Source organism: Pezoporus wallicus, unplaced genomic scaffold (genome assembly GCF_028554395.1).
Source record: "Pezoporus wallicus isolate ANWC-B61680 ecotype Strahan unplaced genomic scaffold, APGP_CSIRO_Pwel_v1 contig_13737, whole genome shotgun sequence".
NCBI classification, from domain to species: Eukaryota; Metazoa; Chordata; class Aves; order Psittaciformes; family Psittacidae; genus Pezoporus; species Pezoporus wallicus.
Window position 1 is genome coordinate 644,991 of NW_026641629.1, and position 11,963 is coordinate 656,953.

The 11,963-nt window shown below is 47.5% G+C and overlaps 1 protein-coding gene across 1 annotated transcript; it reads right to left on the reverse strand.

Annotated features, from left to right (window-relative positions):
• Positions 1-871: 871 nt before the first annotated feature.
• Positions 872-10,876, reverse strand: MAPRE1 (microtubule associated protein RP/EB family member 1). The gene is made up of 7 exons (XM_057424778.1): positions 10,737-10,876; positions 9,961-10,084; positions 7,242-7,387; positions 5,759-5,963; positions 5,266-5,375; positions 4,457-4,609; positions 872-4,075 (listed from the first exon to the last, which is right to left on the reverse strand). Exons 2-7 carry the CDS (start codon positions 10,079-10,081, stop codon positions 4,019-4,021), a joined length of 792 nt encoding a protein of 263 aa, XP_057280761.1. The 5' UTR covers positions 10,082-10,084; positions 10,737-10,876; the 3' UTR covers positions 872-4,018.
• Positions 10,877-11,963: the final 1,087 nt, after the last annotated feature.

Here is an 11,963-nt window from a genome sequence, read left to right on the forward strand (position 1 = left end):
TTCTACAGTTTCCCAATCAGCAAACACATTTATGGCAGCCCAAGTGGCGCAGCTCACAGCCACCACACCCCCCCCAGGTACGATACACAGCTAGGCCATTTACACAAGCTGGCTTCCAGGTTGCACGTGTATCTGCAGCGATCTTGCACGGAGAACAAACCTCTACCTAACGCTGAAGCACTAAGTTGTGCTGCAAATAACCGGTCACTGAGCAAAACTTCCCGAGGGTGTTCAAAGAGGAGTCACAGGCTGCAGCTCTTCCCTTGCTGTTGGGAGTCTCTTGTGACTGTTATTGCCTTTAAACATTGAATGTCCGAAGGGGAAGCGAGGGTACATTTTTCATAAGAACATGATTGATCAGGAGGCGAGGAAACTTCTCATCAAATATTGAGCGACGTTTCCCAGCCAACCAGCAGCAGATCTCCAATGACTTTATCCCCCCCTTGCTCTCTCTGCACTAGAAGATCAGTGAATGCTCCATCTGTCCTGCCAACAAAGCAGGGCCCTGATGCACGTTCCTCTTCTCTGCAGGAACCGGGTTGTTTGCAGGTGCTGCAGTAAAGGCCCATACGTTATGATTATCCCCCCTAGCTCTTGCACCAGTATGGAAATCAAGGTCCATGCTGCATGCCAGCAGGGCAGCTTGAAATCTGCATTACAGTCCCCATTACATTTACACACCGACTTGCAAAACAGTATCTTTCTCTTGTGATAAGCAGATTCCAGCCTTACCCTTAACAGGCTGTTCTAAGAAAGAAAAACTCCCACTCCCGAAGGACACACGCTCCTGTGGATGAACATTCAACTAGACAGGCTACAAGGCAACCGAGTGCTTAAGCAGTCACTTTGAACAGTGATATACAACAGCAAGGAAGTTTTTGGCCTTTATTTGAAGGCTGTGAACAGTTACAGTAAGAATTGTCATTGCAAACAAGGAGCTTTTAAAAAAACGGACAATAAAAAGTTAAAAAACCATCCAGGAGTCCAGCTGCAAGTAAGACATGTTGGTACAGAGGAGACGTGAGCTTTGCTGCTTCCATTCCCATCGCTTTGCAGATCTCTGATAGAACTAAGACACTAAGAAAGGCTGGATGCTATTGGAACTGTTCCTGCAGGTGAGCATTTAACAGCAGATACTGTACCAGTGTCACAGAGTAGCTACGTTACATCTATGGGTTTGAGTTGGGTTTGGTGTTGTTATTTTCTTCCCAAAAAGGACATTAAAAAAAGATTATGACAAAGTATCTATAACGCAGTCATAAGCCGACTACATAAGTTTGTCCCCCTTCTATTTATAACTCATCTTGGTAGCAGAGACATGATGTTAAGCAACTGGAAATCTTAGCAGCCTTTGACTTACAATCCGAGTTTCAATTTCATTCCACAACCCACATCCAATAGCTCCACACATTCAGTAGTCTCACAGGGCTATTCTGACAGCACTATTTCTTACTCAACATGCTCTTAGCACAAAAGGCTATCTGCTTGCTCTGCTAGCAGAGCTCAAAATCCACCTAATGCCGCCCGTCTGACCACCTGGGTGCTCTGCAGTTCCACACGTGCAGGCTCCTTAGAGAGACCTGAAGCGACCAGGTGCCAGCACACAACTGGACTGCAAAAGCAGACACCCAAGAAGCCACCTTCAAATCCAGGCACATACTATTTGCCATCTTTTGCTCTCAGCAGCTGGAATGATGGAATATTTAGAGTTGAAAAAACATGCTTCCAACCTCAAAGCAAGTAAGTAATGGTAATGAAGATTTTATGTGCATCAAAACCCCCTTTCTACATCTGCACTCCTGGAGCTCAACACCAGTTTCACAACAGCAGTGGGCAATGCCAGCAGTGCCTGCTCTGCAGAACAGTGTCCACCAAGCAGGGGCAGGAAGAAGCCTGCTGGGAACACTTCCAACTCCAGGTTAGATGCATCACATAAGCACTTCTCTGAAGACGCTGCTCTGCCCACACATCTGGGGCAGTTACATTTGGGCTCTACCAAACACACTTCAAATGAAACACCAACTAAGCCTGCAGTTGATCTGCTCAGAGACTGGCGAGAGACCCAACTCACAGCTTGCTTATAAGTAACAACCAGCGCTGTAGCAGTTTTAAAACACTTTAAACAGACGTGAAGTCACATTAGGAGAAGGAAGCCAACAATACACTCACATTTCATCCGCTGCAGGAGGAATAAGGCAAAAAACCCAAGAATTCAAGCAATGGCTTCCCCCAGCAGACTCCAAAGGTTTCAACATCACCGCTACTCCAGCGAGCAACAGCTCTAACTGGGACTGGAGAATGAAAGCTGATACTCCAGGGCCTGCAAGCTTCCTCCTGAAAACTCACGAACTTCAGCTTCACCCAATGGGATCTGAAAGCACGAGAGACTCCAGCAGACGTGACACTCTTGAAATACAGAACTTTATTTAGAAACTGCTTAAAGTAGAAAAACCCTGTCAAGAAAAATCCAAGTCAAATATGGTTTCTCAGTAAAACGGAGGTTTAGGGCAACGAAAGTCTCAAAGGCCACAGAGAAATAGCACCACTGCAGTTTTAAACAATGGCTAGTTACTTGCATTTTTGGCATTCACTGAATTTGGGTTTTTCTCTGAATTTCACGAAGATTCATGCACTACACAACAATTACCATAAGATGCTCTCCTACACACATTTTAGGACAAGCTACCACCAGAAACAAATGAGTACAAGCACAACAGGACTGATCAATCTCAGTAGTGAAGGGGGATCAGAAGTCTTGCAGGATCTTGCCAAACACAACAGTAATGAGGGGCATGGTAGCAAAAAAAGGACAGGTAAGGAAAGGACTTTAAATATTAATATTTAAGTTAGTCTCAGTACTGTATTTTCTGCAATAACATTAGCTCTGTTAGCCAGCTCCTCTTAGTTTTTACCCCAGAAGACTACTGAACTGGCAAGTAGTATCACATATGCCCTGGCTTGAAAGGGGGGAAGAAAAAGGACAGAAAAGTCATCATCCTCATGTGCTCAATTCACTTTCATTCTAAACTAACTGCACAGCACAAGCCCCATTACAACTGCTGGATTTGCTCAGCATTCCTTGGGATGGGAAAGGCAAAAGAACAAGTGAGAGATCAAAAAGTATATCAACAAAAATGAAAAGCAACAGGACAAATAGAACCAAGAGCCAGGAAGGAAAAAGATACTTCTGAAGAACATTTCAGGCAGTAGGACTGGATGCCCTTTGCTTTTTTTGCTGTTATTTTTTACAGAAAACACAGTACATTTTAGCAAGGTCATTAGCCACAATGCCACAGAAAAAGGCTTTAGCACTCTTCAAGGTAATTTATGTGTCTCAGCTGTTCATACTCCCTCTACTCTTGTGACAGGCAACGTTGAGGCCTATTCCATCGAGAACTAATCACTTAGTAAGCAGCTTTCCACAGGAATGGAGTTTTGTTTTCATAGCCCCTTTTTGAGCACTTGCTGACAAGGCAGGATTGCCACGCAAGGCCTCTCAGCCAGCAGTGAGCGGAGTTAAACGTCTACCCCAGTATGAAGCACATAAAATCTCCTGTCACATTACTTCAATTTGGCATCTGGAGGCATATTTTAAATACTCTTAAGGCATTTTATAATAATTTCTGTGCTGCATTTTCACATTAACTCAATCTTTCCATGAGTCAGTCTTTAATTTCTCTACTACACACCACCTTAGATACAAAGAGTCTTCCCACAAACCAGTGTTTTACCAGCAAACCTTTCTGCAACAAGTTCCAAATGTTCAGCCTCTTGCTCCCTAAATATACCATTTCAATGTGAATACTGCTCTGCTACCAAGTGAGAAAGAGCTCCTAACTCAAACCCGCTGTAAAAAGTGAGACTTCTGCAAAGTGCACTTTAAGAAGAGGTACTTTTTTGCTTATGAAAAGAAACCAGTGAGTCCTCTAAGAATAAAGTGGAGTATTTTACAGTTAAGCACATGATCTGGGGCAAAGAATTCTGATGTTGCTGCTCTGCTGGTACAGTATGTGGTCTGTTAATACTCTTCTTGTTCCTCCTGTGGTGCTCCTTCGTCAGGTATCACAAAGCCTTCCTGAAGGGGAAGAAAACAAGGGCTTGAATGAAAATCTGCTATCAAACCAGTTCCTTGCTATTCTGTATGCTCTTCTTTTTTAACTTTTACCAGGGACAAATACCCCTTAAGTCACCATTTACAGTGTCAAGACACATCACCAGGAGAGTTATTTTCCTGATCTTTGATCTATTTGCTACATACTCTTCAGGCAAGGCTAGCCTTTTTCGCTGCCTGACTACAGTTATGTTATCTGATCCTTAATCAGAGGGAATAGCTAGGCCAGAAACCTAAAGACAAAAATGAAAAAGCAGAACTAGAGGAAGCCCTAGAAAGCAAACCAGCTCCCAGTTATGCAGGGAGGGAGGAACTATGCAATGCAATTTATACCAGATCACTTACATCTGTGGCATAAAGAATTTCCACAATCCTCTGCAACACTGGATCATTCTCCCCTTCATTCTCCTGGCAGATCAACTCAATGTTCCTCAATTTCCCAAAGTAGAAGTCTCTCTCCTTCTCCAGATCCTCAACAGTGAGTTTCAATACATTAATCTGCCAAAAGACATCAATAATAATTCATCCACCAAAGACAGAATTCAGCAGGATCTATGTTGCAGGCAGGGTCCCCATAGCTCTCAGGAGGGTGGTAACATGCAAAGCGCTTCAGAAGTAACCAAGATGGGGGGAAGGGGGACTGCAGGAGGAGGAGAAGGTCTGTTTCCTATATTGTAATATCATTGCCACAACAAACACCCAGTCCAACGCACACAATACCACTTAGAAAGTGTAAAGGCTTATGCCATGAAATAGGTAAAGCACTAGCTGCCTGCAGTCATCTTTGCTAACATTTTCTTTCAAGACAGCTCTAATGCTGATGGCAGTTTTAGTTGTATCACATTCAGCATTTCAGTGAAGTAGCAGCTGCTTAGAGCTCGGTTGGAATGCTGTGAGAGCTGCAACACAGCTGTGGAAATACTTGAAACAACGCTATGTGTGACATGGCACAGGGTTTGAATGTCTGGTACTCATGTCCTGCAGGAGGGGGCTAGCTCCTACAGGAGAGCAAGTCCATTACAACGGAGGCTTTTAAGTGATTTTAAATGAGATTCAGGTAATTTTATTCCATCTGCCTGACCCAGCCATTTCATGCTATTAAAGAATAAATCTGCAGATAAAACTAGTAACAGAGGGCTGGTTTGGTCACACACCTGCTCAATCAATCCTGCCGACTCACTGTCTCCCGCAGCCTTTTTGACCATCCCAGTCCCAGCTTTGGGAGTTGCTGCAGTTCTCTGTGCAACGATGGGCCTCTGTGGGGCTGCAAGATTAACTCAGGGTTAGTTCCTCTCAGAACACCTTTCTTCCTTCTAGAAAGGTATTATTCCCCTTCCAAACATATTCAGGCCCATAAGAGTTTGAAGATATGTCCCTTCCTTCTGCTTGACTCCATGTGACATCTCCATTTTTATTTGGTTTTGGTATGTGTTGGCACCAACCTTTGCCCTTTTCTCTTTAAAAGAGAAGATTGTCTTCTGTAGTTTCCAGATAACCAGGCACTACAGAGTGACTCAGTGTTTGCAGCCTAACACCTCTAGAGATGCAAACTACTCTCATCTCATACACTGATTTTAAATAGCAACTCGGTCTTATTTTCCCCAGAGGTTTTAATGATCTAGATAATCTTGTAACTATTTTCTCTACCTGCACAGCCGGAACCGAGAGATTTCTTGGGTTTGTTCACAACTGGAGCAACAAAGTTTGGTGCTACTGTCTCTTGGCCTTGTCGAGCCGCAACGGGATCATACTCCTTCCCGTCATAGTTCGCATCAAAAAACTTCTTGAACCACTGAACAAATTCAAAGTTGTCCTGAAATTTTCCTTTCACCAGTTTGTCCACGGGAATTATCTGGAGGGGAAAAAAAGTCAAAGTCATGTTAAGGGTAAAAAAACCTCTCCCTTGTTTTAAAATGAGCGCACTCAGAAGACCACAAATGTAATTCTTTGTCCGGTGTAGAGAAACTCCTCCTTGATAACAACTGTATGTCCCAGAGCAGGCCTTCTGCTGGTAACTGAATTAAAAACAAATCCTGCTTTCACTGTGAGGAGCCAAATAATCTTTAAGGTTCCTGCTACACCAAGTTTCAACATGAAACTTCCTCCTGTAAAGCTGAACTCAGGCAGCGCTTGGTGTCGTGAACCGGAACCGCGGAGCAGAGGCAGCACCACTGTGAGACCTAAACACCACCTTTCAGTAGGTTACAGTTACAGCTCCTCTGGAATGAGGAGCAGAACTTTATTAAACAGATGCAGCAAATTGTGAAGCCTTGTCTGTGAGGCCATGGGCTGAGAGTCTGTGGCCTGACAGGAGCCAGAAGCCACTGCCAGTACATCACCACTCGGTACGTGAAGGCACCACAGGCTGTCCAGTTCCAGGCATACAGCACAAGCTGCTGCCCTCAAGCTCAGCACCAATCAAGCTCGTGCTGAAGCTACCAGCCAACACAGCAAGATGTCTTTTTAGAGAAGAAAGAAGACTTTAACCCAGAGATGCTCTGCACCATACCTGCTGTCAGTAACTATTACCTACATAAATCACCCTTCCATAAGCACAACTATCATTCGATCTGAAATGATTAATTTCAGATCTCACTTTCACTAGCTTCAAATTCCCTCCAGGTATTAAGATATGTATTTCACAGATGTGTAGATGTGGTGCTTAGAGACATGGTTAATGGTGGCCTTGGCAATGCTGGGTTAACAGCTGGACTCGATCTTAAAGGTCTTTTCCAACCCAAACCATTCTATATGCTTGAAAAGAAGAATCTGAAATCCTCAGGACCAGCAAACCAGCAGGTTATAGGAACATACCAAAACAGAGATGGTTCAAACAGAAAGCTCAAGTAAACCTTATCACATAGAAATGTCAGGATCAGTCTGTGCTACTGAAGCTGCACAGAACTACATGGAAAAATTCATCTCAGCATTAAGACCTGGAAACCTGATCTCAGCTGGGGTAAAGCAGGTAGTGTCCTATATCAAGTGAGGGCCCCAGAGCAAACCAAGTTTTGAGATCTACAAACCAAAAGTAAACTCTGCTCCCAGATTCACTCAGCTCTAAATTTGAAAGCACATTGCGTCTACTTTGCCATGAAGAGCACAGTGAATCAGTTACAACCCAGCTTACTTTGTCAACACCCATTCGTTTGAAACCTGCTTGTAGAACCTTGAAGTTTTGGATATACTCGTGTTCCAGTTTTGCTTGAAACTTCACTTTCTTGAGCGCTACAGACCCTGGGAAGAGCATGTCCATGAACTGGCAGTATGCAGCACCTGCCAAGAGAAAGAGAACACAAACCCTGGGATGAATCGAGGCAGCCCACTAGTGTAGTGACCCCTGTCAGATCAGCAAACCAACCTGACTCACCCCTCAGCTACACCATCCCTCAATGGCAACAAAAGGGAGGAAACAGGAACCTTCAGTCTCCTGTTTTGGGACAGCCTGGCTGTAAATAAGCTTAAGCAAGCTGCAGAGCCAAGCTCTTGGTCTCATGCCTTGAGGTCTTGGGAACAAGAGCAACCCTGCTCCAAGAATTCCAAGAGAGAAAACAAATATCCAATGAGTCACCCAATTTCCCTTTCTTCACAGATATCAGTATGGACCAGAGTTGCTACACGTGTCTCGCTGGCCTGTAATCACCTCTTATCAGCACTAATAGAGCTGAACCAGAAAAATAACTATTCTAAACACTACATTTAATCATTATTGAAACTGTGATACATTTACTGCCTACAAACAGAACCTGCACACAATTCAAGGTGCCCTCCAAGGCAAGAGGCCAAATTAAGATGGACTATATTTAAATCCAGCCTTTAAGGACTGAAATAACACAGTTTCTTTCTATTAATTTTAAATCTCTCATGACCTTCAATTCAGCTCTTACTGTAACAAGAGCAAACAAAGGATTCAGCTCAGGCACAGAGCAAATGATCACCTCCAAAAAGATTCTTTTGTAGAATATACACACCCAACAAAAAAGATATTTAACTTGCACCCTCACTCTGCAGTGACAACATGTAACTGTGTGCCCCAAAACCTCAAACACGACATTCTGAGCACTGCTGCCCTCACACCACCAATGAATTAAGTGCACACAGAGAGTAATGGGAACCTTGACCTCAAACTCAAATGGCTACACAACATTTCCTGAGCTATGTAAAGGCCATGAAGTACATGGTGTTGCTCTAAACAACTCCATTCATCTCAACCACAGAGTCCTATTTTGTTCACTTCCTACCAAGATATAATAAAATCTCGCTGTTTTTATCCATGCTGTTTGATCTCCCCTGGCTTTCAGTTCACTTGCTGAAGAACTCCAACACCCAGCTCAAAACCAGGTCACCTGCCAGAAATCAGGGGTTAGCTCACCATCGGTAGTCAGAGTGATAAGTGTGACAAAAATAGAGGGATCACAGCATAGGCCAAAGGTTGTCTTTTGCAAGCTCAGTTCGCTGCTGTAACCTCTGCCCTTGCCAAAGGCAGCAGAGCCAGCCTGGGCGCTCCTTTCACACAACTATGACCAAAAGCGAAAGCCACTTCCATGCCTGAGGAAGCATGAGGCATTCTGCAGACACAGGGACATCACTCAGCACACACCACCTCAAGAGTTCTCAGGCTTTTCTCACCCGAAAACAGGTGAGCTGAAATTCTGCACAGCCTCACAGCAAGACAGAGCACTCGCAGCATGCGAGGCTCACACCAACCCTAAGCACAATTTCCCAGCTGTATAAATCAACACTGCACAAAACAGGGTTTTAACCCGCCCATCCAAAAGCAGACAATAAGAGAATGCATATCACTTCCCTTACTTATGTGCTTGTGGAGCTCTAGTGCCTTCACTCTTACAGGTTTCCTCCATCACCTCACTACAAAAAAGCCACTACAAATACCTGTCAGATGTCTGTTGTAAGTCCCCTGCTTCTCTGTAATCTCTGTGAACGTTTCTTCCACACACTCGCCCACATCCAACACTGACAGTCCCAAACTGACTTTAAATTTACTCCTTCCTCCTTTTATTCCCCATCTATCATTCCATGAGCAACACCGTATCTCAAACTCGCCCTAAGAGCTGCACTTCCACTCTGCACCAAGTGCCTTTTGCCTACCTGCTGCAGTTACCCAAATCACCATCTTTTACCAAGGCTGCATTTCTAGCCTTATTTTCTTCCAGCTCTTACTCCACAGACCATTATCTCGTGTTCGTTCCTACAAGCCTCCTCCCACACACGCTCCTCCCTGTGATGACACTTGACTTCATTTCTGTACCACAATTACTTCCCCCTTTCTGCTGACGACTCTACCGAGGTCCAGCTGTGCTAAGTCAGCTCAACCCAAAGCAAGCTGAGGTGACACCGACTGACACACTCCTTCACCAAGAGGAGTCATAAAGTCCAGAAGGTGAACCTGAGTCACCAGAATCCCTTCCTCACAACACTCCCTCTGCCCAGCCTCCCAGTGGTTCTTTTCCATAAGAAATCCCCTTTATTTACTCTAGTTACTACACTTGTAAGACTTACTTGATCCATTCAGACTAAATACTTCATTTCTCACTGGAAAAGACCCTCTCCTAAGGGTCTTTTTTCATGTTAACCCCCATTCCTTCTTATTTCATCTAAACTGCAGTGAGTCAGAAGAATACACCTTCTCATTATGGTTACATTATTAATAGCCATTTCAATAATGCCCTAACCACAACTAGACTGTACCAGTGACCGTGGATCTGTTCACACCAGGAATGAAGCCATTGGGATGGCTACTGAGCGCCAGCACAGTCACACAGCACAGTGGAACCCCTGCAGACCCGGGGAGCACCTCCGAGGCGGCAGCCCCGGCGCTGAGCCCTCACCTGAGCAGAGCTGTTCGATCTTTGTCAGCGTCAGCTGCAGAGACTCATTGATCCAGGCCAGCATGTCATGTCGACTCAAGTTCTCGATGGTCACTGAAGTAGAATACACATTCACTGCCATTTTCTGGAAGGCACAACCAGCGGCGTTAGTACCACAGACGTTATCACCAAACGTTCCCACGGCTCCTGTCGAGACAGGCCTGACCCAGCAGCACAGGAAACGCCGTGAGGCGGCTGCAAACAGCTGGGGTGACCTCGTGGTTGGGGCTTTCTGAAGACCCATTAACACTCCCGTGGCAGCGCTGAACGAGCCGGTGTCCATCCCGCTCACCGGGCGCGGCACCGACGCTTCCTGCTCTGCCCCGGTTATCGCTCTCCCCAGGGCGCAGCACCGAGCGGCCGGTCCCACCCAGCCCCGCCAGCACAAAGCGGAGCCGCTCGCTCGCCGCCGAGCCCCCGGTGCAGCTGCCGCCGGGCAGGGCCGACCGCGCCGCACGCCCCCGCCCCGGGCGGGGCACGGCCCGCACCCACCCGCCCGCCGCCGCCCCCCCTTCGGCCACAGCCGCGCCGGGCGCTGGCTCCGCCGCCGGGCCCCCGGTTCCCCGCACCAGCGGAGGGGCGCGGCCGGGCCCTGCAGGCCTCGCGCCGCTCTCCTCACCGCCCGCCGGGCCCGGCTCGCCGCCACCCGCCGCTCCCCGAGCCCGGACCCGGTCCGGGACCCGCCGCCATCCCGGGCCGGGCCCGCAGCCGCCCCCCGCCGGGGCCCGGCCCGTTACCTGCCCCGCTCTCGCCCCGTCTCCTGCGCGTTCAAACCGGCCCCGCCCGCCTGCCCGGGACCACGTCACTCGCACGCTACGCGCTTGCGTCACGCTTGCGTCACGGCCGTCGCCGCGAGCGCCGCTCACCGGCGCGGGACTGAGCCGGGCCAGGGCGGTTGCTAAGGGGCGGGGGCACCCGCCGCGTCTCTAGGGCGAGGCTCCGCCCATCCCGCCCACGGACTCGCCTGCGATTGGCTGTGCCGCTAGCCCCGCCCACAGGTGCCGCGTGCCCGTGGGGTCTCCCACGGCTCCGGTCCGAGGACGCGCGCTCCGGTCCCGACCCGTCCGTGCCCCGATGTCACCCATCGGGTTCCCACATCCCACCCAGCGCCTCCGTGGGCGGCAGGCAAGGGGCGCCCGTCCCTGCGTGAAGCCCCTTGATCTCCACACACAAACGTGCCAGTGAAGGGCTGCCCGGTCCTACAGAAACACCGGTCTGTAATTAGACGGCAATAAACGGTTGATGCGGATCCCCTTTTCTCCCCCACCCCAAAGCTGTTGGTGCCTTGTGGGCACGCAGGTCTGAGCTCTCCCGCTCCTCGGTACAAAGAGCGACGCAAAATGTGCTCAGCAAAACGATGCACTTCTTTTATTTGCAAAAGATTGTATAAAAACCCGCACAAATTTCATCAACAATCCTTAACCTAAAAAAATAGCACCAGGGAGAGTTAGAAACCTTTACAAAAGTGTTAAAAAGGCATTTCTGAATCTACCTCTCCTTACAACATCTTATAAACACATAATAAAAGGCAGCTCTTACAGGGAAAACCGTTTCAAGGAAGACTTGTCTACTACAATTCTTATCAAGTAAGCTTAATGCCAAGACAATTCTCATCCCTCTTTTATCTTTGTGTAAATTCCCCGAGTCCTTTTTTTTTCCCTCATCTATTTATTTTTCTTTTGATCAGATAAGGAAGGGATGTGAGACCTGGAGCATGAAATCAGAGACGCTGGGGAGTGGAGGTTACGAGCCAGCCCCGTTTGGAAACATAAAAACCCATCAGAGGGTCCCAAAGCAGAGGGTGGCTGTGACCCTTTGGCTCCACATCGGGCTCTGGCTGGGGCTGGGCACAGGAGTTAGTGTTGTGTCACGGGTCCAGGCTCGGTGCCAGAGGATGCAGATGGGTTCAAAGCTGGTGATTGCAATGCTGGGGCTTCCCCAGCATCCACCCCATCATCTTCCCA